General features: G+C 33.3%; 1 protein-coding gene and 2 long non-coding RNA genes across 12 annotated transcripts in view; 2 read left to right on the top strand and 1 right to left on the bottom strand.

The window, feature by feature from the left end:
• The first annotated feature begins 1,083 nt into the window (after positions 1–1,083).
• Positions 1,084–23,296, top strand: LOC124453066 (galanin receptor type 1-like). Of its 9 annotated transcripts, none has more exons than XR_006950954.1 (4): positions 1,711–1,740; positions 3,376–3,634; positions 6,713–7,037; positions 7,253–7,549. XR_006950954.1 is itself a non-coding variant. In XM_047003795.1 (4 exons), exons 2-4 carry the CDS (start codon positions 7,305–7,307, stop codon positions 23,140–23,142), a joined length of 933 nt encoding a protein of 310 aa, XP_046859751.1. In that variant the 5' UTR covers positions 6,792–7,037; positions 7,253–7,304; the 3' UTR covers positions 23,143–23,296. The 9 variants fall into 9 exon arrangements, 8 of the variants coding, with proteins under 8 accessions (XP_046859744.1, XP_046859746.1, XP_046859751.1 ...); XM_047003795.1 differs by lacking the exons at positions 1,711–1,740; positions 3,376–3,634 and adding exons at positions 8,570–8,907; positions 22,551–23,296 and having other exon boundaries at positions 6,792–7,037; positions 7,253–7,307; XM_047003792.1 differs by lacking the exons at positions 1,711–1,740; positions 3,376–3,634 and adding exons at positions 8,570–8,907; positions 22,551–23,296 and having other exon boundaries at positions 6,792–7,037; positions 7,249–7,475.
• Positions 9,504–10,995, top strand: LOC124453087. Its single transcript, XR_006950976.1, has 2 exons — positions 9,504–9,789; positions 9,876–10,995. It is a non-coding gene; the product is annotated as an uncharacterized LOC124453087 (long non-coding RNA).
• Positions 10,058–25,015, bottom strand: part of LOC124453502 — an 86,317-nt gene continuing 71,359 nt past the window's right edge. The window contains exons 1-2 of one of the 2 annotated variants that reach the window (XR_006951091.1): positions 12,397–12,533; positions 10,058–11,236 (exon numbers count right to left, since the gene is read on the bottom strand). This is a non-coding gene — a long non-coding RNA (uncharacterized LOC124453502). Of the gene's footprint in view, positions 11,237–12,396; positions 12,534–25,015 lie in introns of those variants that run through there. The other variant, XR_006951092.1, reaches the window with a different exon arrangement.

The following is a 25,015-nucleotide window of genomic DNA, read 5'->3' as shown; positions in this document are numbered from 1 at the left end:
TCAAATTGAGTGCATGATCATTTTTTAAATATATACCATAGTATAATTTTAGAATTTTGATATACATTTGTACATATAGTATAAGAGAGCCAGTAGTTTATCAGTCTATTTGACTGTTGTCTGTTACCCTCTTGAAATAAAGTTTTTGTACATACTTAAACATATATACAAGGTTAAGTTACAATATCCGTTGAACTCAAAACACCTGGAGCAATATTTTTACCGCCATATTTGAATTTTAAATTCAAGAATAAAATATCTTTTTCTCTTGTGCAAATGTGACTGGATTTCTTGCTGGGAATTTCGTTTTTAACGGAACAAAAAATTTTCGAAAATATTTTTGACATTAACAAGCGACATGAATAATGTTTTATGAACACGAGGCTTGAGAGTTAAGACTTAAGAGCATCGGCAAAATTCATCACATAATTACAAAAACAAAATACGCTAACAAATTTGTACTTACTCCTTAAAAAAAAACAGCTAATCTTTATAATCTTCTTGCGAATGATGTCATGGAAAAGATCATTTCACACCGTACTCTCCACAAATTGGTCTTAAAATTCATAAATAAAACAAACAATCTCATCTCAACCATTCTCAATTCTCAACTATGAACTTTGATAATACACCGGACACCAGTTCGTGGGCACAGATGCAATCAAAGTATCTAAGCACCTGCGTAAAGGCAAGTTAATAACAACTTACCACACAATAATCTGATCAGACATCATACGATCAGACTTTGTGCGTGCAAAGCCAGTGAAAGGTACTTCTCGTAAAACCTCCAAATAAAAATACGCTTTGTGTGATAAATTAAATATTACATGATATGTCATCTTGCTATAATCGACTTTTGACTGTCTCCATGACAAATATGCACAATGTTTGCATTGTCTCCCCAGCAAAATCTCTAATCATCTTATTTGAGTGAAAGTAGTAATGGAAAATGGGAAAAAAGACTTATCTGATATACACACGAAGAGCAAAATCATTAAACTTATTTTTGAAGAGTCATTCAGAAGAGTCATTCATGAAGACTTATTCGGTAAAAGCTGCCATTAATCAAAATGACGGCATATGATGCAAACGAATTGCTAAAAGGACTAGGGTGAAGAATTGTGAAAACCCTCAATATTTAGCTCGGGATGAATGGATTAGAGGGTAGTTAGCGATCGTGTGAGTTGGTCTGTTAAGGACTCAAACTTTAAATTAGGAGTAAGTTATCGTATATGACGGTGGTGTGTATGCAAAATCATTGGAAACCATTCAAGAATAGCCTTTGAATCAGAGGTACGAGAGTCAGAAACACTGATTGTAATTACTTAACATTACTCACTATGTCTAACGACTAAAATCATTTTGAAGAATTGAATATTAAAGAAATAGCAATATTCGTCTTGTGTACAAAGGTGTGGCTGTTTGTATTAGTTTCAGTGTTGATGACATTTTTATACAACTATATCTTATACATTGATTACTGATATTTTTCAACGTCTTTCTTATTAATCTCTCGTGTTTTGCATCATATACATGATAATTTGGCTTATCAGAAAAAGAACTTTCGTGGCATAATACATTTCATAAGTCAATAGAAAGTTGTCAAACTCTGTTGGGTGAAAACATACACTTTAAAAGATTGTTGTTACTTTACATAATTATTCAAAATGTGTTTTTAATATGTCGAAAGAAAAGTGTTTTTGTCATTGTGCGCCAAGACTCTTGAAAGAAGAACATCAGGTAAGAGAGTGATTACACAAAACATAAACTAATTTTAGTTAAAAAGATTTGTAAACAGAGACAAAAGTTTTACCATTATGTATGTGCATGCAATTCTCTATACATTGCTTATAATTTTCACAAATCCTTAATTCTACTCAAGTTACGGCAAACGTTGTCAATACATTCGCACAGACGGAAATTTCCTCTTGCAATTAATGCCGAATAAAATGTATTCTCAGTTGATTTATTCACACCTGTGTTTATAAATATTTTTTTCTATTATATAACATGATATGTCAAAGAAAATCGTTGTTGAGAAAAAATCTCATTTTGTACACTACAAAATGATGTCCTAGTCAATGTTACTATTAGCTACGAGCAAAAAAGCAAGCGATGTTTCGATTTTTTCTCAACTCACCTCGATGTGAGTGGCGGTTTGATACCATGCTACACAATGCATATCCAATTATATCTTCAATATACTAGCTAAGCTGTTTTCTAAAAATTGTTTGTTGATCATGTTGAAGAGTGATCAGGTGCGTACTTGGTTTGTTGATCGTTGCAAAATGTATCGGCAAGGACTTGTATTTGGTGTCAAATAATTAGAAACGTGAATGTGATGAATGTTTTTTAGTTGTATGGGATATCAAATTTTTGTTCAAACGTTTTATGGTCTAAATTGACATTAGCATTTTACCTCTTAACTGATGAAACTTTTCCTCATGCATCACAAGATTCTCATTTGGATGAAATTTTTGCATCAGTAATTTGAATGCTTTGCTTGCTGGTAAATGCATTTGATTTTACTGGGGTCATAATGTAGTTAAAAATGTTATATAGATTTCAGCAAGGATTGCGTCTGTTAACACTAAAAAATTAATGATTCAAACGTTTTATTAAGGAATACTGCCTATAGTGACATTCTTTAACTTTCTGCGGAAAAGTTGTGAGATTGTTGATTTTATCAATCATTTGTCGCACATGATTTACGTCCCGCAGGGTGAATCATGATTCCAAGAAGCTATTACGTCTAAAAGTTTTCATTATTCGATTAAACAATGAACAAGGTATAATGTTCTCATTGAATATTCGACAACTACTCGTTAAAGACAAGGATGGAGAAGTCTGCTGTTGTTAAAATTTGTGATTACCATATGCATTTAATCACGAATTTCAACACTCTTTATGATGCATCACGTATATTTAACCACTCGTTTTGTGTTACACAACTTAAGTTACCTGAGATATTTCCATTATCAAAACAGTGTATGATAATCTTGTTTACTAATGTGTGTTTGTTTCTTGTTTATTCATGCTTTCCTTCAAATACTAACACCACACTTGTCGCATATTGAATTAAAAACACGCTCCGAATATTTCAAAATCTATACACAAAGATTTAGGGAATAGAGTGAAAAACGCGAGTGAAAGCAAAATTACATGGGAACTTCTAAAATAACGAGGTTTCTGTATTTAAAAAGTGCTCCTACATGGATGGTTGATTGTATTATGAACAGACAAATGACAAAACGTCTGCCGTTATTCGCAAAAATGATTATCATATTAAATACGCCAATTAAATCTGTAAACAATATTTATGTGCAGGACGATGAAATAACAACTTCAACACACACAACGCTTACTTGATTTTAGGGGAAACATACTCTGTCAATATCAAATTCAAAGTGAAAGAAAAGCAGTGCACCATATTATCTAGGGTCTCACTATGATAATCAAAAGGCATTTCCAAAACGTCTATCCTTCCTTTGTCTATGGATTCCTTATTCTTACAAGTTTGATGAAAGTACATCCAATGGCCAATGCTGGTGATTTGGGGAAAATGTGCAACTCGACTCAAACAAACCAGACAAATTGCACAAGGAATGAGACTGGTTCTCGTAATCAAAGTGATGTAAGTTTATAAACAAAAACTCTATTGTATGTAACTGCAAAAATTATTTTATTTGGTCTAATGAATTAATTTAAAGTCAATGAAATGTTTTGTTGACTGGAAAGAAATGCATTCAAAGAAATGAGGTAGGTGCAAAAAAATCTCATATTAAAAAAAGTCAAAAAGCCACAATAGTCTAACTGAAGCCATTGGGTAAAAGTCATCTTATTGAACAATCTTATAATTCTTGTATTTATTATTTCCTTTATGCGATTTTTATGGCATTATCAGAAGTTGGTTTACGCCATGCTTGAAACTGAATACGTTTAAAAGGAAAGATTTTTCTATCAAAAACACGCGGAACTTTAGCGCTTTTATTTTAGATACAAACTTCTTCACAGTATAATATGCAGTGATTTTAGAATTATTTGCAACATTTCACAATATTTTAATACATGTCACGCAAAAAGAGACTTAGAATAAAAATCATATGATAAATAATCATATCAAATCCTCGTGTCAAGCGCAGAAGAAATGATTTCCGTTTCATAATTTGTGAATTTTTGTTGCTGTCCAACTTCTGTAAAAGTCTCCACATTCCCTCTTTTGCTTGCACGTAATATGCAGCAAAGACTGCAGAAAATGGCAGTTCTGCGAGTTCGTATTTGAAATTTTTATAACTCATCCACGAAGCCTTGAGGTGTATCCGCTTCTGAAATGCTTCCGTATTCTGTAATTCGTAACACTTGCTGAGTGCAAAACTTGCACACTTGCAGTGGAAAACTACGTCTAAAAGAAATGAAATAGACTGACAAGAGATAATGCATTGAATAAATGCATTTCTAAAATTTTTGCAATTTTCTTCTCCACCATTGAGAAATATGACAGTTTACAATGCATTTAAAATTTTCATATGTTCCATTGAAGAACAAACCGAAGAAAAGTTTCTCACTTCCTCCAGAAATATTAATAACAACAATGGTGATCTCCACAGTTGGTGTCCTAACAAATGGTCTTCTTATTGTTGTTATTGTGAAGGATCCTTTAAACAAACTAAGACGAGGACCGTGGATTACTATCTTAAGCTTATCTATAGCTGACATCACTGCATCTTTGTCCCAATTCATGATTGTTGGACTGGGTGGATTGTTCGAGGTCAAACCATCAGAAGCTGTCATTTATTCTGTCCTTTTCTTTTGGATGTTTGGGGCTGCGGGCTCATTTTTTCACTTGACATCACTCACATTGCAAACTTACATAATTGCAAAGTATCCCATACGTTGCCGACAGATGTTGTCTACCAGAAAAATATACATATTATGTGCGACTGTTTGGTCGATTGCCATATGCATGGCATTTGGTGAACTCACATCAATTTACAGCAAGAAAAATGAACAGCTTATGTACACCTATATCACAGTATATGCTGTCTTGGAAATCGCTGTTTTACTTCAGATCATATTGAAGTGTTTCATACTTAAGGTTGTATTGCAAAGTCGACAAGACACTAAAGTAAATGCGGAACAGCACAACACTAAACACTTTGAAATTGTAAAGACAATCATTGTGCTGAATGTCTTATTTTTGGTAACTGCATTTCCTTATTTTGTCGCCAAACAAGTGGAGTTTATTCAAAGGCTTGGAAAAATACAAGGTGAATTGGCTTGGCGTTTTTCTTACTACTACGAACCAGTTGCCATGGTGAATTTCGCTGTCAATCCAATTGTGTATGCTCTGAGGCTTCCAGATTATCGAAACAGCATGAAGGCGTTGTTTAAAAACACTAGAATTGTTTCCATTCAAAAACCAGGGCATTCAAACTTTTCACTTCGTACGAGTGCTAGTAAACCTGTATGATAGATAATATGTTCTAATCTCAATTTGATTAAAAATGTACGAATAGTGCTAATAGTTTTTATTGGAAGAATAAATTCCAAAGTGACAAACAACTGTGTGGTCAAAAAAAATTATAACGATTATTACTACAATACTCATCACTTTTTTGATTCTACGTAACTTCAAAAGCGAGAGCAATAATTGTGAATACTTTAATGAGACCATAAATTAAATAAAGCACGTACATCAGGTACCTGATGTACGTGCTTTACTGATGTACGTGTACGTGATGTACATGTACCTGATGTACGTGTTTTATTTGGGTATAGTATAGGTAATATTAGCATAGTTTTAAAGGGAAGATGAAAGAAAAAGAAACTATCATGATTTGTAGCGAGATTTAAACTGACTAAAATTTACAGCCAACTTTTTGAATTTCTTTTCATGAGAAAGATCAGGAGTGTAATACTTTTTTAACGGTACATATCATTAATCAAATAAACCTTGAACTTAGAGACTTTACAGATTTGCTTAAAGCTTCGATAAAAAATTTGAAAGAAAAAATGAGTCGTGTTTGTTAAGTTTTCTTTAGCTTGTTGAAAAAATGACAAAAAACTTACTTCATGAATCGGCTGCTACTTGGTGGTTATATTGGAAAACAAAACTTCCGTTTAAACAGATTTTCGTTCCATCGCTCAAAGAATAAGTTGATCTGTTCAAGATAAAGAAAATGTGTACGCAGCTAACGTACAGTCGCAAGTGCACGGACAGCTTAAATACAGAATCCTTTCATCACAGGCATATGAGCCAAGAGAAACAATAACGATGTACCATCAAAATGAAATTTGCATAGTTTTTATTCTACTTGCGTTATGATGAAAAGTTTGCTTACACAAAAAATTTTTGTGATGACCCAAAGAACAAGCTTACATTGTGTGCGGAAACAGGAAATTTTGCTATAGCATTTATTAGTACGTTATTCTTAACATTGAACGAATTTATGTTTTGAAATATGACAAATCAAGATACCTACAACAAAGACTTTGCTAAGAATTCTCAATAACATGAGACCACCCTGGGCCCTGGTAAAGCCATAACTTTTTAATACAACAAGACGTTCTGTACACGGATGAAATTTATTTTAGTGAGTGAATCAGTTCACTGCAATATTAAAGACAGTAGAATTCAATACATAACGTGGAGGGACATTCATTTCATATTCTACATCAATATACAGCCAATTTCCATTTTCTTCTTTGTCAGTACTTCCTGTATACGTGAGAAGTTTGTGTACATCATCATGATGCCCAGCCCAAGTTTTGAATTAGTCTGACGTAGCTGTTAAGCCACTCCGGACGTCAACGTCAACCCAGAAGAATATTTGTTTTGTCTGTTTCAAAACACCAGATACATACATGCGATCTTAATTTACCATACCATATAAGACATTTTATTTTGCCATCAGTTGAGTATTTTTAAGAAGAAGAGTTAAGAACGCATCACACGACGAACGCGAAAGTCGTTTTTTTATAGCATCCAAAACTTATTGTAAGAAGGCCAGCAGACGACAAAGAAGTTAGTCTTGGAGGTATATAATAATTATTATTTGTAATAACAGGATTACGGCGTTTTACCAAACCCTGTCGTTCGTTTGAACTGATAGTACAATTAATAAAACATTTCGACATGTGGTTTATCGAATCCTTTTAAACCAAATTTTAGTCATCGATTCATGTAATTACCAGACTTGTACACTTCAAATTAGATTTTTGTATAAGTAAATTATCTTACTTTTTTAAACAGGTGGAACCCGGCGTACATTTCCTTACATAAAATCAATTTCTGAGGTCACGCTATGGTACCTGTACAATATGTTTATAGTTACGTTGTTTTGATATGTTTGTTGAATGTATATCGAGTGCCAGTGGTCAAAGCTAGCGACAATTCTATCACAATGTGCAATTCGACTAAAATAGATCAAGTAAATTGCACAAGGAATTCCTCCGTTTCGCAAAATAATACAAAAGTAAGTAGTATTATATAAAAAGTATTATAAGTCATGAAAATAAACTCGAGTGCTTTGTTGACTGCAAAGAGAAATGCATTCAAAGAAATACATTCAAGCATACGAGAAAAACGTACACGCGTTTGCTCTTTTGTATTACACAACAACGTTACATGCAGTGATTTAATCATGAAATTTGATATTTTGAGAATAAGCAAAACTATTATGTGCAGTTCATTTAATTAGCATTTTGTGGCTTCATGGTAAGTTGTAAAGATAAACATTGCCATGCAAAGTTATTTAGCAAAATCAAATAATTTTATGATAAAACATGCATAAAACGATTTCACCAATATCTCCGAATACGAACGAAAAATATCAAAAAGATACGAGAAATTGTTTAGAATTACCAATATTCAATGCATATTTACAATATCAAGTCATTTTCACTTGCCTGCTTTCTTCAAGAGTTCAAGAGTACCAGGCAAAAGACAACATCTGCATATCTCTCCATGCATATCAAGAACTCATTTTTTTATATGTACCGAGATATGATATTTTCATCAACATCTTCTCTATGTATTGAACTAGGCAACTACATGATATTCAACTTTGTTTGTTCCTCGTGAAATTGGAATTTTCATAGCAAAGCTTGTGTTGGTTGCCTTGATAAGAACAAAACATAAAATTACAACATTCCTCAAATTATGTTTGCTTTATGTAGTGGCGTTAAAGTAAGCCCGTATATTTGGTCTTGCTATGCGAATATATCACAGTTCACACACAGTGGAAACTGAAAAATCAGTTCCTACAAAAATAAATAATGGCAATGTTCTCAAACTCATATATAAGACTAAAACTTAAAAGCTTATGCAAAAGTCGATGATAGTAAAACGACATCATTTTAAGTTTGGTCATCATTTGCAACACAAACATAAGCATAAGAAGAACTGACAGTTGATGTTCTTTTGCAGTTATGATCATGTTTATACTTTTGCCGAAAATGAGAACCAGGATTTGAGCGTTATAATTTAGTTCCTCGTCTAAAAAGAACAAATTTTTGTTTTTAAAAATATTGCTACATATAATAAACATATATTTATGTATTTAATAAGAAACCGAAGAAAAGTTTCTCAATTCCTCAAGAAATATTAATAACAACAATGGTGGTCTCCACAGTTGGTGTCCTAACAAATAGTCTTCTTATTGTTGTTATTGTGAAGGATCCTTTACACGAACTAAGACGAGGACCGTGGATTACTATCTTAAGCTTATCTATAGCTGATTTCACTGCATCTTTGTCTCAATTCATGATTGTTGGATTGGGTAGATTGTTCGAGGTCAAACCATCAGAAGCTGTCATTTATTTTGTCCTTTTCTTTTGGATGTTTGGGGCTGCGGGCTCATTTTTTCACTTGACATCACTCACATGGCAAACTTACATGATTGCAAAGTATCCCAAATACAGACAACAAATGTTATCTACGAAGAAAATTTACATATTATGCGCCACAGTTTGGTTGATTGCCATTTGCATGGCATTTGCTGAAGTCACATCACTTTACATAATAAGATTTGACCAGCTTATGTATATCTATATCACGGTATATGCTGTCTTGGAAATCGCTGTTTTACTTCAGATCATATTGAAGTGTTTCATACTTAAGGTTGTATTGCAAAGTCAACAAGACACTAAAGTAAATGCTAAACAGCACAACACTAAACACTTTGAAATTGTAAAGACAATCATTCTTCTGAATGTCTTATTACTGGTAACTGCATTTCCTTATTTTGTCGCCAAACAAGTGGAGTTTATTCAAAGGCTTGGAAAAATACAAAGTGAATTGGCTTGGCGTTTTCTTACTACGAACCAGTTGCCATGGTGAATTTCGCTGTCAATCCAATTGTGTATGCACTGAGGCTTCCAGTTTATCGAAAAAGTCTGAAGGCGTTGTTTAAAAAGAACAGTTTTATTTCTACTGATACAGCACAGCAATCGACAACCTCGTTCCGTTCTGCTGATGAAACGATTGCTTTGTAGATAATATGCATTGATCATATATAACTTGATTACAAATATATATAATGATTATTTTTTTAATATAGGTAATAACATAAACTTTAGTGGAATTTGTAGTTATACTTTTTTGTAATTTTTTGTGTAATGTTTGTATTTGTACCCAATTTTGCCTGCAACAAACTATTTTGATAGCCACATCAAAACATAGTACAATATCGTATCTAATAATACGTTGTCCTCCTTGCTGCTTATTTACATCTTTACGAAGAAATTCTCTACATTGAATTTAGCGTGAGCAGAAGCTTTGTGTAACAGGTAAAACTTGGCAGCTTTGTTGCATCGAAAATTTCACAAGAAAAAGCAAGTTGCACTTACAGACTTAACTTCTTTTAAATTGGCAGAACGTCTTTCATTGATAAAACAGCATGGTCAGCAATCAGCATGTATTTGAAAATTCAGGCAGAATCGTTTTTAATAGTACTTTATAGTTTGCAAGAAAAGGTATGTTTAAAAATCTATCAATATGTAGCATTTTATCTGCACTAGCAAAAAGAGGAAGGCAGAAATGAGCATAGTCTTAAAATTCACACATACACATTATATTTTCATACAATTATATTTGTATGATTTTAGTGTTTGATAGAATAAGCTGATAATAAACGAACAATGAACAATACACATTAATGAATAGATTTATTATTGTCCATAAAGATTTTTGAACGTCTTCCTTTACAAAACATTACTCCAGATAAACGACATCTTCTTTTTTTCATATGGTGACGCAGCTAACGCTTTTCCTTTTTGTTTTCCAGTTCAATTGGATTCTCCAAAGATTCGCCATTCAACCACAACCATTTTGCACAGCAGGAAGAAAAAAAACACAATATGAAGAAAAGAACAAGGCCATATTTCAACCCTTTCATACTTTACACAACAGCCCAAGACAAGCTTGACGTCCAATTCTTCAAGTTTCAAAGTAGATTTACTGCCAGTACATCATTCCTATGGCACAGCTATATTTATACCATCAAGCATCAAGTGTTTTTAAGCACAGACATCAAGCTTCTTAACAGCTTGAGTTTACTAAATGGATTCGTGCTGTTCTTAGTTTGGATAATACCTTTCAAAGTCTTTAAGCAACAAGAGAACACTTGACGGAAAAAAAATGATTAGAACCGAAAGCCGTGTCCTATTACTATATGTTGCTTTATTGGTTAAATGGGTATTCAGTGTTCTATGTTTTGCCAATAATTTTGCTATTGTTTGGTTCATTTTAGACACAGCTTGAGCATAATTATATTTTGTATCGGTGTTCAACTGCATTGAGCATCAAGTGCTTTTATAAACTGTAGTGACAACATGTTTAATTACGTAGCGTTGCCAAATGGAATAGAATCTTCTAACTTTGCAAAACAGCATTCACAAAAAATGAACATTCGAAACTACTTGTTTTTATACATACAAAATTTTTTGTCTGAGTAATCTTCACATGCTCCTTTAAATAAAATCGTTACAGTTGTACGTGTGTTAAAATAATTTTCATATTTTTATTAAATCATTAATGACTTTGAGCTGACCTACACAATTTTAGCCTTACTTGTGATAAACAAAGTACATAAAGCAGTTCCTGTTATACAGATGCTACAGTTTCATTAAATAGAGTGCTCATACAGTATAATCATCGCTTTTTTAATCAATAACAGCTATTTTAGTTATTTCTTGTTGGAAAATATCTTCAATCATAAATCCCCACGTAAAGGCGCTGAAAATGTAGTAAATAGGGGTTATATAATCAGACCAACGAGATTCCGTTGAGTCACCTGATTTTTTCAGGTACTGAGACGATTGCTTAAAATTGTCCAGCTAAGTGCGAAGATCATATCTCATTTAATTTCAAACACCGCACTGCATAAAACATTCATTCGTAAGAATAATGTATTACATTATATTACTGTCATCCTATATGCTAATTGTCTATATAGTTAGTAAAACTATATAGTAGAATTCCCAGCATTCATGTAATCTTAGAACTCTCTATGACAAGTTCATGACATAAGATATAAGTTCATTTTGACTTCTTGTAATATCAGCTGTTTTTTAAATGCTCTGAGCAATGAAAACATTAGAGAGTCATTTATAGTTGCGCATGAGATGCGTCAAAACTCTATGCATGTGATGGATATGACGGATCGTAGAACTAAAATACTTTTTGTTTGTTTTATAAATATTTTAAAGGCGTCGTTCAGTTTGGACTATTCAAGTGGAAAAAGATGTTTGAATGTTAAAACCTAAAATATACAGTGTATGAACGAAGAGTGTTTGATTGTTGTCTTCAACTTATTTTTATTATTTTTGCTTTTCCATCTAAAATTCAACGACGAACAAACCCATGTATACATGTTTGACTTTGAAAACGGAATATTTTTGTCATGTATAGACTCAGTCTTACGGTCACCTTTCATAGTTCTATAAGCACAATTGTATTTTCTAGTTGACATAGAATTTTTCTTTTTCCTTTCAAATCTGCATATCATTTTATTGTATGATTCAATTATGACAGATAAATTAATGTGAAAGTCCATAACATGCGTGGTTATTTTATTGGTTAATATTGCCTGGTATGACGACATTGTAATTTTCAAATAAACGTTTTATGATGCTTGATATTTGATACGATAATAATTTTCGTTAAAACACCACATATTAAAATATGTATTGCAAGCCTTTTTCGTCAACGTATATTTCTAAAAGTGATTTATATGTTTGTTCTTGTTTAAGCTACATGAATACATGGCCACAATTTGGGGCGGTTTAAATTATATTTTATGCATGTATATTTGGTGTATTTTAATCCAATAACACAACCTGCTGACAAACGTACAACCTATATACCCCACCCTCATTCTTTTTATTGTCACTTACCCATGTCTCGACGCTGTGTCTTGTCCTGTTTCAGAGTCAAGTAAACGTCGACCGAAACAGAAACGAAAGCCCGGTCGCAATCCCAGAGTTCCATTCACTCCCAAACAGCTGACGACCCTGGAAAACAAGTTTGAAACAATGAAGTACTTGACAAGTGATGAAGTTCGTAGTTTGTGTTTGGAAATGACGTTACCGGAAAACAAAATCAAAATATGGTTTCAAAATCGACGAGCAAGAGAGAAAAGAAAAAGTTTACAAAGCAGCGATGAATATGTTGACGTAATGACAATTGACGGGGAGAACAGTTAGCTATGTATGACGACACATGCACTGAAAATTAGTTATAGTTTTTATAGAGGTATATAGTTAGAAAATCAGTTATGCAATCATAGAGTTTGCATTGTAGTAATCTTGCACAGCGTACGTTCAACAGGACCTTTATTTATTGCTGTCAATATTCAATAATGAGCATAGGAATTTCTTCGATGACGTCACTCGAGCATTTCCGCTTACAAAGAGAAAACACTGTGAATGCAAAGTTTCATAATGGAACACATCGTAAAAACCTCAGGTTGTAACATAGGATAGAAAATAAAACATACTTTTACATTTCATCATCATCTCAATGTCCATTTTTGTAATAAATATAAAAAATTAAAAATGCATTTAAAGTTGAGTGACTTAAAATAAGGTTTACACTGCAGGTCGATTTAAAGACTGCAACAACAAAATCAAGGTTTATGATTGGTTCAGAGTATAGTGAAGTAAAATATGAAAGCACAGTGCTATAACCAACAACTACAAACAATAACGACCTTATCTAACAACATTTGAGAAATTAACCTTCCACTCCTCTTCCTTGTAAACCAGACAAAAGTCTACTCAAAAGCAGAGAGCCTTAAGGCTAGTTCACATATGTCTGCGGTGTGCCTGCGTTTTTCCTGCGGTATGATTTGTGTATGATTTTGCAGGCAGCCTGCCGGTATCCTGCGGTATCTCTGCACTTGCCTGCGATTTCTTTATGTGGTAATTTTCTTCAAAACAAAAATGGCGGTAAATAAACGACGCTTGACTTCTTTACTTCTTTCAAATTACTCATTACTGTTATTTTTGGTAAATACGTACGTGCAGGGAAGAAAAATGAGAGCACAAAAGAGGAAAAGAAGGTTTTGGGTGAGACCAATGATACAACAACGCAAGAACTACGGTCAATTTCACTGTTTATTAAAAGAATTACAGTTGCATGATCGTGAATACTTTTTCAGGTATAGGGCTGTATTTTATGCGAGGAGCATTGCTCGATTATATGAGTTTTATATTTGAAAATGTTATCAGGCGTTTGTGTGCAAACTTGTTACTAGAATTGAGATGAACACGTTTTTATTTCAAGGTTCACAAGAATGAGTCCTGAACGATTGGAGCATTTGTTAAGTTTAGTTGCACCATATATGAAGAAACGAAGTTGCCGGAGTAGAGAAACAATCTCAATTAAACAAAGATTGGTGGTTACACTACGATGTCTTGCCACAGGTGACTCACAAGAATCGCAATCATTCAATTTTCGAATTGGTAGAAGCACAGTGTGTATGATCATAAGAGAAGTTTGTGATGCAATTTGGAAAGCATTACGAGATGAGTACTTGAAACTTCCCAAGTCAGAAAGGGAATGGCATGGTGTTGCAGAAGAGTTTCTTCAGGAATGGGGGTTCCCTCATTGTATTGGAGCTATCGATGGAAAGCACGTAAACATCGACTGTCCCAAAAATGCTGGATCTCTCTTTTACAACTATAAAAATTATCACAGTACTGTGATCATGGCGATTTGTGATGCAAAGTATAGGTTTTTATTTGTGGACATTGGAAGCTACGGGCGTGACAATGATGCAGCTATATTTTCACAACTGAGATAAATAAAAAAATAGAAAATGGGCAACTTGGCATACCAGGACCGTCTATGGTTAGTGAATATATGTTGCCTTATGTTATCACTGGAGATGACATTTTTCCGTTGAAAACCTGGTTGATGAAACCATTTCCTGGAAAAGGTCTTACTCAAGAACAAGCTATATTTAATTATCGATTGTCTAGATGCAGACGAACCATTGAAAACACCTTTGGAATACTGGCAGCTAGGTGGAGAATTTATAGACGACCAATTCGAGCTGCAATTACCACTGTAGATCTTATTGTTCAAGCAACTGTATGCTTGCATAATTATTTGTCATTAACTCAAAACGCATATTATATTCCAAAAGGTTTTGTTAATGCTGAAGATGGATCTGAGAATATTATTAATGGGGAATGGAGACACATCACGCAAGGGGATGAGAGCACTTTGTAAGCAGTTCGACGAGTTGGGAGCAATTCTTATTCATTTACTGCAAAGTCTGTGAGAGAGCATTATTGTGAATATGTTAACAGCAACTATGGAGCCTTGCGCTGGCAGCTAGATTATGTCAGATACTGTGGAAAAAGATGCTGAAATGTTTATCAGCTAAATATGAAATTTGCAAAATACAATATTTGGGTCTATATGTAATCCTGAAAACCCTAATGTAAAGGGAGGAATTTGTAAACAAGCAATAATAATTCATCTATTTAAAGTTCTTAACTTCTTTTAAGAAACTAACAATCTCCTTGGTCAAGATTGTTATTGAAGTTCATCCTTTGCTGACTTAAATTATGGTGCTGCATCCATGGGTTAGGGGGTGAGAAGAAGTATGGATTTTTTTGTGTGGCCTGTTGTTGGGCATTACGTTCATCACTTTCAAAATATTTAGCTGGAGCAAAGACTTGTGTGAAGTTGGGATGCGTTTGAATTTGGAAACCAAGCTCAAGCAAAACAATGTATCTTCATCATTTTTGGCAATGTTTCCCATGTCAGCATCTGAAGAAGAAATTATCTCTTCGCTTCCCTCATCAGTTAGTTCTATTGATGTATGGGAAGTTTGCCCAAGAGGATAGTTCGTGGAAGTTGAAAAATTACTTGTTGTCTGACGATGTCGAATATGTGTAATTAACCATCGCAGATGTTCTAAATCAGGCCTGATTTCAATATCTGCCCGACCACTGTCTGATTTTCCCTTAATATTCTTTATGTACTTGGAGAAATTTGTTCGTATTGTGTTGTATCTTTTTTGCACACTTGCAACGTCCAATTCCAAAGCTTCTGCCACAGCTTGCCAAGCGTTTTGTTTTATCCTTTGATTTTTGTAATCTGGACACGATTTATCGTATATAGCACGATATATACGTATGGTATCCATAAGTGCTTTGTTCTTGACTGTTTCAATAACTTCATTGGTGTCTGAATTGTTATTTTCGTCCATTTCGGTGCTTTGTATTGTGCGTTTTGCTATTTCGTCCGCCATGTTATCCACATCAGACCGATGCATTGTGGGATTCGACAAATCGTTCAGGCATACCGGCGGACCATTCACATATATGTAATTGCCGCCGTATACCGCAGACATATCGCAAACTTGCCGGAAAGTTGAACTCTAGTCAACTTTCCCGGCAAGCCGATGTGACACAGATAACCTGCGTTACCGGCGAGCGATTGTTCACATATACAATAAATTAGCGCAGGTCTTGTCGGCGGTCATTCGCAGGCCCACCGCAGGCATATGTGACTATCAAAACTGAACGACTGACCACATTATGAAATAGAACTGCCAGGCTGAGACATCATTAGTCATTTATCAAGAATTTAATGATACGTCAAAACGCAAGGATGGATTTAGGACAAGGTTGAAGAAATATGCCACCACCCCCAGTCTTAGATATACAAGATGGAGTCAATTTCCCTGAAAATACTAATATATCAAACAATTAATGGACACACTTAACAATCGGGCCTCCCCTCCCACATACACTGACACACAGACACACACAAACCATCATCTCTGATCATTTCGGTGAAGACGGCAAGACATTTCCTTTAATCACAATAAATATGTTTGTATAACAGGATGTCACTGCACTAAGAAGATTAGTACAATCAACACGTGCACAAATCCAACCACTTTAGCGGGAAAAGATCGAGAACTATTTTCACCTAACAAAAAGAAACCGTTGATTTTAATCTGAGCCAAAAATATTGATAGACAAGGAAGAAAAGAGAGCTTCAATCTGAAACTTTGATCCCATCGTTAACTAATGACATTCAAAGTGAAAGATATGAAATTTATGAAAGACGTAGCTGTTCAAAACATTAGCGACAGACTCACAGGTACTTCAGACAAAATGCACATCAGAACACAGACACACGGTTATAGATTTATACATAATAAAGTCTCCCTTTAGAGAGCTTTTTGCTCTGTATATCATGTTATTCACCATTATTATTTGAGCAAAACCAAAATACATTTTCAGAAAATACAAGCAGCATCAGAGTAACGTCCTCAAAACCAGTGGTTTGCCAATGTTTAAGTGGTTTGCCCGTGTTTAAGTGGTTTTCATGTTTTGCATTTTCGCTATTCGTCTATGTCAATGGGGTTCAAGAAAACTTACTCAAACAATCAAGAAACTTTGTAAGGAACTGAATTCAGTGTATCAATAATAGCTATTATATCACTCTAACGACACGTTTTTGCTTATCACAAATTCTAGCCCAGATTACAATACGCTTAAGTAGGAGGGCATATATAAAAAAACAAACAAAGGAGTTTTTGCACGCGTTTTAATAAACTAAATGCTCCATGATCAAATAAATACACGTCACACAGACTGCCAAAAATTAACGTACTTGACGTCAAATTCATGCTAACTAAACAAGAAGTATATAGATGTTTTCGAGTTGAGTGCATGATCATTTTTTAATTATATACTATAGTATAATTTTAGAATTTTGATATACATTTGTATATATAGTATAAGAGAGACAGTAGTTTATCAGTCTATTTGAATGTTGTCTGTTACCCTCTTGAAATAAAATTTTTATACATACTTAAACATATATACACAAGGTTAAGTTATAATATCCGTTGAACTCAAAACACATGGAGCAATATTTTTACCGCCATATTTGAATTTTAAATTCAAGAATAAAATATCTTTTTCTCTTGTGCAAATGTGACTGGATTTCTTGCGGGGAATTTTGTTTTTAAGGGAACAAAAAATTTTCGAAAAGATTTTTGACATTAACAAGCGACATAAATAATGTTTTATGAACACGAGGCTCGAGAGTTAAGACTTAAGAGCATCGGCAAAATTCATCACATAATTACAAAAACAAAATACGCTAACAAATTTGTACTTACTCCTTAAAAAAAAACCCAGCTAATCTTTATAATCTTCTTGTGAATGATGTCATGAAAAAGATAATTTCACACGTACTCTCCACAAATTGGTCTTAAAATTCATAAATAAAACAAACAATCTCATCTCAACCATTCTCAATTCTCAACTATGAACTTTGATAATACACTGGACACCAGTTCGTGGGCACAGATGCAATCAAAGTATCTAAACACCTGCGTAAAGGCAAGGTAATAACAACTTACCACACAATAATCTGATCAGATATCATACAATCAGACTTTGTGCCTGCAAAGCCAGTGAAAGGTACTTCTCATAAAACCTCCAAATCAAAATACGCTTTGTGTGATAAATTAAATATTACATGATATGTCATCTTGCTATAATCGACAATTGGCTGTCTCCATGACAAATATGCACAATGTTTGAATTGTCTCCCCTGCAAAATCTCTAATCGTCTTATTTGAGTGAAAGTAGTAATGGAAAATGGGAAAAAAGACTTATCTAATATACACACGAAGAGTAAAATCATTAAACTTATTTTTGAAGAGTCATTCAGAAGAGTCATTCATGAAGACTTATTCAGTAAAAGCTGCCATTGATCAAAATGACGACATAAGATGAAAAAGAATTGCTAAAAGGACTGGGGTGAAGAATTGTGAAAACCCTCAATATTTAGGTCGGGATGCATGGATCAGAGGGTAGTTAGCGATCGTGTGAGTTGGTCTGTTAAGGACTCAAACTTTAAATTAGGAGTAAGTTATCGTATATGAAATGCTGTGTATGCAAAATCATTCGAAACCATTCATGAACAGCCTTAGAATCAGAGGTACGAGAAACAGAAACACTGATTGTTATTACTTAACATTACTCACTATGTCTAACGATGGTACATTAATTAAAATCATTTTGAAGAATGGAATATTAAAGAAATAGCAATATTCGTCTTGTGCACAAAGTGTGGCTGTTTGTATTAGTTTCAGTGTTGATGACATTTTTATACAACTATATCTTATACATTGATTACTGATATTTTTCAACGTCTTTCTTATTAATCTCTCGTGTTTTGCATCATTTACATGATAATTTGGCTTATCAGAAAAAGAACTATCGTGGCATAATACATTTCATAAGTCAATAGAAAGTTGTCAAACTTTGTTGGGGTGAAAACATACACTTTAAAAGATTATTGTTACTTTGCATAATTATTGAAAATGTGTTTTTAATATGTCAAAAGAAAAGTGTTTTGTCATTGTGCGCCAAGACTCTTGAAAGAAGAACATCAGGTAAGACAGTGATTACACAAAACATAAACTAATTTTAGTTAAAAGATTTGTAAACAGAGACAAAAGTTTTACCATTATTTATGTGCATGCAATTCTCTATACATTGCTTATAATTTTCACAAATCCTTAATTCTACTCAAGTTACGGCAAACGTTGTCAATACATTCGCACAGACGGAAATTTCCTCTTGCAATTAATGCCAAATAAAATGTGTTCTCAGCTGATTTATTCACACCTGTGTTTATAATTATTTTATTCTATTATATAACATGATATGTCAAAGAAAATCGTTGTTGAGAAAAAATCTCATTTTGTACACTACAAAATGATGTCCTAGTCAATGTTACTATTAGCTACGAACAAAAAAGAAAGCGATGTTTCGATTTTTTCTCAACTCACCTCGATGTGAGTGGCGGTTTGATACCATGCTACAAATGCATATCCAATTATATTTTCAAGATACTAGCTAAGCTGTTTTCCAAAAATTGTTTGTTGATCATGTTGAAGAGTGATCAGGTGCGTACAGGTTTGTTGATCGTTGCAAAATGTATCGGCAAGGACTTGTATTTGGTGTCAAATAATTAGAAACGTGAATGTGATGAATGTTTTTTAGTTCTATGGGATATCAAATTTTTGTTCCAACGTTTTATGGTCTAAATTGACATTAGCATTTTACCTCTTAACTGATGAAACTTTTCCTCATGCATCACAAGATTCTGATTTGGATGAAATTTTTGCATCAGTAATTTGAATGCTTTGCTTGCTGGTAAATGCATTTGATTTTACTGGGGTCATAATGTAGTTAAAAATGTTATATAGGTTTCAGCAAGGTTTGCGTCAGTTAACACTAAAAAATTAATGTTTCAAACGTTTTATTAAGGAATACTGCCTATAGTGACATTCGTTAACTTTCTGCGGAAAAGTTGTGAGGTTGTTCATTTTATCAATCATTGTCGCACATGATTTACGTCCCGCAAAGTGAATCATGATTCCAAGCTATTACGTCTACTTTAATGTGCCCTCTCAGCATAATTAACATAATCAACATTAGTCTTGCGTACTTTTAAGTAAGTGGACTTTGTCTGCATTGATCGAGTTAATCATATTTTGTAATGCACAATTTTAAAGTGAAAGCTTCGTTAAGTGTATGCTTGTTGACGTACAAACTGCGTCATGCATAAACATCCTTAGTAAATGAATCATGTGTGCATTGAATTCTATTTCATCTTAAATCAATTATTTTGATTTAAAACGTTCAAGGTCTTGTTTAATTGTTTATTCTAGTGTTGATTTCAAATCTTTACGTCTAAAAGTTTTCACTATTCGATTAAACAATGAACAGGTATGATGTCCTCATTGAATATTTGACAACTACTTTAAAGACAAGGATGGGAAAAGTCCACGGTTATTAAAATTTGTGATTACATATGCATTTAATCACGAATTTCAACACTCTTTAATGCATCAATATATTTAACCACTCGTGACACAACTTAAGTTACCTGAATATTTCCATTATCAAATTAAAGACAATCTTATTTAGTAATGTGTTTTGTTTCTTGTTTATTCGTGCTTTCCTTCAAATAATAACACGACACTTGTCGAATATTGATTAAACACACGGAATATTTCAAAATCTATACACAAAGATTTAGGAATAGAATGAAAAAAAATCCACGAGTGAATAAAAATTACCTGGAACTTCTAAAATAACGAGGTTTCTGTATTTAAAAGTGCTCTACATGGATGGTTCTATTATAAACAGACAAATGACAAAACGTCTGCCGTTATTACATAAAATGATACAAGATTTAAACCCACGCCAATTAAATCTGTAAACAATATGTACGTGCAGGACGATGAAATAACAACTTCAACACACACAACGCTTACTTGATTTTAGGGGGAACATACTCTGTCAATATCAAATTCAAAGTGAAAGAAAAGCAGCGCACCATATTATCTAGGGTCTCACTATGATAATCAAAAGGCATTTCCAAAACGTCTATCCTTCCTTTGTCTATGGATTCCTTATTCTTACAAGTTTGATGAAAGTACATCCAATGGCCAATGCTGGTGATTTGGGGAAAATGTGCAACTCGACTCAAACAAACCAGACAAATTGCACAAGGAATGAGACTGGTTCTCGTAATCAAAGTGATGTAAGTTTATAAACAAAAACTCTATTGTATGTAATTACAAAAATCATTTTATTTGGTCTGATGAATTAATTTAAAGTCAATGAAATGTTTTGTTGACTGGAAAGAAATGCATTCAAAGAAATGAGGTAGGTGCAAAAAAATCTCATATTAAAAAAAGTCAAAAAGCCACAATAGTCTAACTGAAGCCATTGGGTAAAAGTCATCTTATTGAACAACCTTATAATTTTTGTATTTATTATTTCCTTTATGCGATTTTTATGGCATTATCAGAAGTTGGTTTACGCCAAGCCTGAAACTGAATACGTTTAAAAGGAAAGATTTTTCTATCTAAAACACGCAGAACTTTAGCGCTTTTATTTTAGATACAAACTTCTTCACAGTATAATGTGCAGTGATTTTAGAATTATTTGCAACATTTCCAATATTTATAAGACCACCATCAACTACAATAATTGTACCTCTCCATAATTTCTGTAAGTTATTTATTATCATATGCTCCATCTCGAAATCAAATAAACTAAAGTGTTCACAATATTTTAATACATGTCACACAAAAAGAGAGTTAGAATAAAAATCATATCAAATCCTCGTGTCAAGCGAAGCAGAAATGATTTCCGTTTCACAATTACATTTGCGAATTCTTTGTTGCTGTCCAACTTCTGTAAAAGTCTCCACATTCTCCCTTTTGCTTGCACGTAATATGCAGCAAAGACTGCAGAAAATGGCAGTTCTGCGAGTTCGTATTTGAAATTTTTATAACTCATCCACGAAGCCTTGAGGTGTATCCGCTTCTGAAATGCTTCCGTATTCTGTAATTCGTAACACTTGCTGAGTGCAAAACTTGCACACTTGCAGTGGAAAACTACGTCTAAAAGAAATGAAATAGACTGACATGAGATAATGCATTGAATTAATGCATTTCTAAAATTTTTGCAATTTTCTTCTCCACCATTGAGAAATATGACAGTTTACAATGCATTTAAAATTTTCATATGTTTCATTGAAGAACAAACCCAAGAACAGTATCTCGTTTGGTTATGAAACATTAATAACAATAATAGTGGTCTCATTGCAACATAAAATAAACATATATTTATGTATTTAATAAGAAACCGAAGAAAAGTTTCTCACTTCCTCAAGATATATTAATAACAACAATGGTGGTCTCCACAGTTGGTGTCCTTACAAATGGTCTTCTTATTGTTGTTATTGTGAAGGATCCTTTAAACAAACTAAGACGAGGACCGTGGATTACCATCTTAAGCTTATCTATAGCTGACATCAATGCATCTTTGTCCCAATTCATGATTGTTGGATTGGGTAGATTGTTCGAGGTCAAACCATCAGAAGCTGTCAATTATTCTGTCCTTTTCTTTTGGATGTTTGGGGCTGCGGGCTCATTTTTTCACTTGACATCACTCACATGGCAAACTTACATGATTGCAAAGTATCCCATACGTAGCCGACAGATGTTGTCTACCAGAAAAATATACATATTATGTGCGACTGTTTGGTTGATTGCCATTTGCATGGCATTTGGTGAACTCACATCAATTTACATCAAGAAAAATGAACAGCTTATGTACACCTATATCACAGTATATGCTGTCTTGGAAATCGCTGTTTTACTTCAGATCATATTGAAGTGTTTCATACTTAAGGCTGTATTGCAAAGTCGACAAAACACTAAAGTAAATGCTAAACAGCACAACACTAAACACTTTGAAATTGTAAAGACAATCATTGTGCTGAATGTCTTATTACTGGTAACTGCATTTCCTTATTTTGTCGCCAAACAAGTGGAGTTTATTCAAAGGCTTGGAAAAATACAAGGTGAATTGGCTTGGCGTTTTTCTTACTACTACGAACCAGTTGCCATGGTGAATTTCGCTGTCAATCCAATTGTGTATGCACTGAGGCTTCCAGATTATCGAAACAGTATGAAGGCGTTTTTTAGAAAAAAGAATACTGTTTTTACTCCAACATCCAAGTCAACAACCTTTTCCTTCCGGTCCACCAATAAGACATTTGCGATGTAACTACATTCATCGTTTATAACTTTATGATTAATATACAAATTTTTTATTTGAGTATAGTATAGGTAATATTAGCATAGTTTTAAAGGGAAGATGAAAGAAAAAGAAACTATCATGATTTGTAGCGAGATTTAAACTGACTAAAATTTACAGCCAACTTTTTGATTTTTCTTTTCGTGAGAAAAATCAGGAGTGTAATATAACGGTACATATCGTTAATCAAATAAACCTTGAACTTAGAGACGTTACAGATTTGCTTAATACTTCGATAAAAAATTTGAAAGAAAAAACGAGTCTTGCTTGTTTGTTAAGTTTTCTATAGCTTGTTGAAAAAATGACAACAAACTTCTTTCATATATCGGCTGCTACTTGATGGTTATATTGGAAAACAAATACTTCGGTATAAACAGAACTTCGTTCCATCGTTCAAAGAGTAAGTTGTTCTGTTCAAAATAAAGAAAATGTGTACGCAGCTAACGTACAGTCACTCACTATGTCTAACAATTGTACATTAATTAAAATCATTTTGAAGAATTGAATATTAAAGAAATAGCAATATTCGTCTCGTGTACAAAGGTTTGGCTGTTTGTATTAGTTTCAGTGTTGATGACATTTTTTATACAACTATATCTTATACATTGATTACTGATATTTTTCAACGTCTTTCTTATTAATCTCTCGTGTTTTGCATCATTTACATGATAATTTGGCTTATCAGAAAAAGAACTTTCGTGGCATAATACATTTCATAAGTCAAAGGAAAGTTGTCAAACTCTGTTGGGGTGAAAACATACACTTTAAAAGATTATTGTTACTTTACATAATTATTCAAAATGTGTTTTTAATATGGCAAAAGAAAAGTGTTTTTGTCATTGTGCGCCAAGACTCTTGAAAGAAGAACATCAGGTAAGAGAGTGATTACACAAAACATAAACTAATTTTAGTTAAAAAGATTTGTAAACAGAGACAAAAGTTTTACCATTATGTATGTGCATGCAATTCTCTATACATTGCTTATAATTTTCACAAATCCTTAATTCTACTCAAGTTACGGCAAACGTTGTCAATACATTCGCACAGACGGAAATTTCCTCTTGCAATTAATGCCGAATAAAATGTATTCTCAGTTGATTTATTCACACCTGTGTTTATAAATATTTTATTCTATTATATAACATGTTGTGTCAAAGAAAATCGTTTTCGAGAGAAAATCTCATTTTGTACACTACAAAATGATGCCCTAGTCAATGTTACTATTAGCTACGAACAAAAAAGCAAGCGATGTTTCGATTTTTTCTCAACTCACCTCGATGTGAGTCGCGGTTTGATACCATGCTACAAAATGCATATCCAATTATATTTTCAAGATACTAGCTAAGCTGTTTTCCATAAATTGTTTGTTCATCATGTTGAAGAGTGATCAGGTGCGTACAGGTTTGTTGATCGTTGCAAAATGTATCGGCAAGGACTTGTATTTGCTGTCAAATAATTAGAAACGTGAATGTGATGAATGTTTTTTTAGTTGTATGGGATTTCAAATTTTTGTTCCAATGTTTTATGGTCTAAATTGACATTAGCATTTTACCTCTTAACTGATGAAACTTTTCCTCATGCATCACAAGATTCTGATTTGGATGAAATTTTTGCATCAGTAATTTGAATGCTTTGCTTGCTGGTAAATGCATTTGATTTTACTGGGGTCATAATGTAGTTAAAAATGTTATATAGGTTTCAGCAAGGTTTGCGTCAGTTAACACTAAAAAATTAATGTTTCAAACGTTTTATTAAGGAATACTGCCTATAGTGACATTCGTTAACTTTCTGCGGAAAAGTTGTGAGGTTGTTCATTTTATCAATCATTTGTCGCACATGATTT

This window comes from Xenia sp. Carnegie-2017, unplaced genomic scaffold (genome assembly GCF_021976095.1).
Source record: "Xenia sp. Carnegie-2017 unplaced genomic scaffold, XeniaSp_v1 HiC_scaffold_25, whole genome shotgun sequence".
NCBI classification, from domain to species: Eukaryota; Metazoa; Cnidaria; class Anthozoa; order Malacalcyonacea; family Xeniidae; genus Xenia; species Xenia sp. Carnegie-2017.
This window is presented reverse-complemented; position numbering and strand designations above follow the sequence as displayed.

Coding starts and splice junctions, on each gene's coding strand:
- LOC124453066 (XM_047003788.1), top strand. CDS start 20,918: ATGATAATCAAAAGGCATTTCCAAAACGTCTATCCTTCCTTTGTCTAT. Junction 21,104..22,212: donor GTTCTCGTAATCAAAGTGAT/GTAAGTTTATAA, acceptor GTATTTAATAAG/AAACCGAAGAAAAGTTTCTC.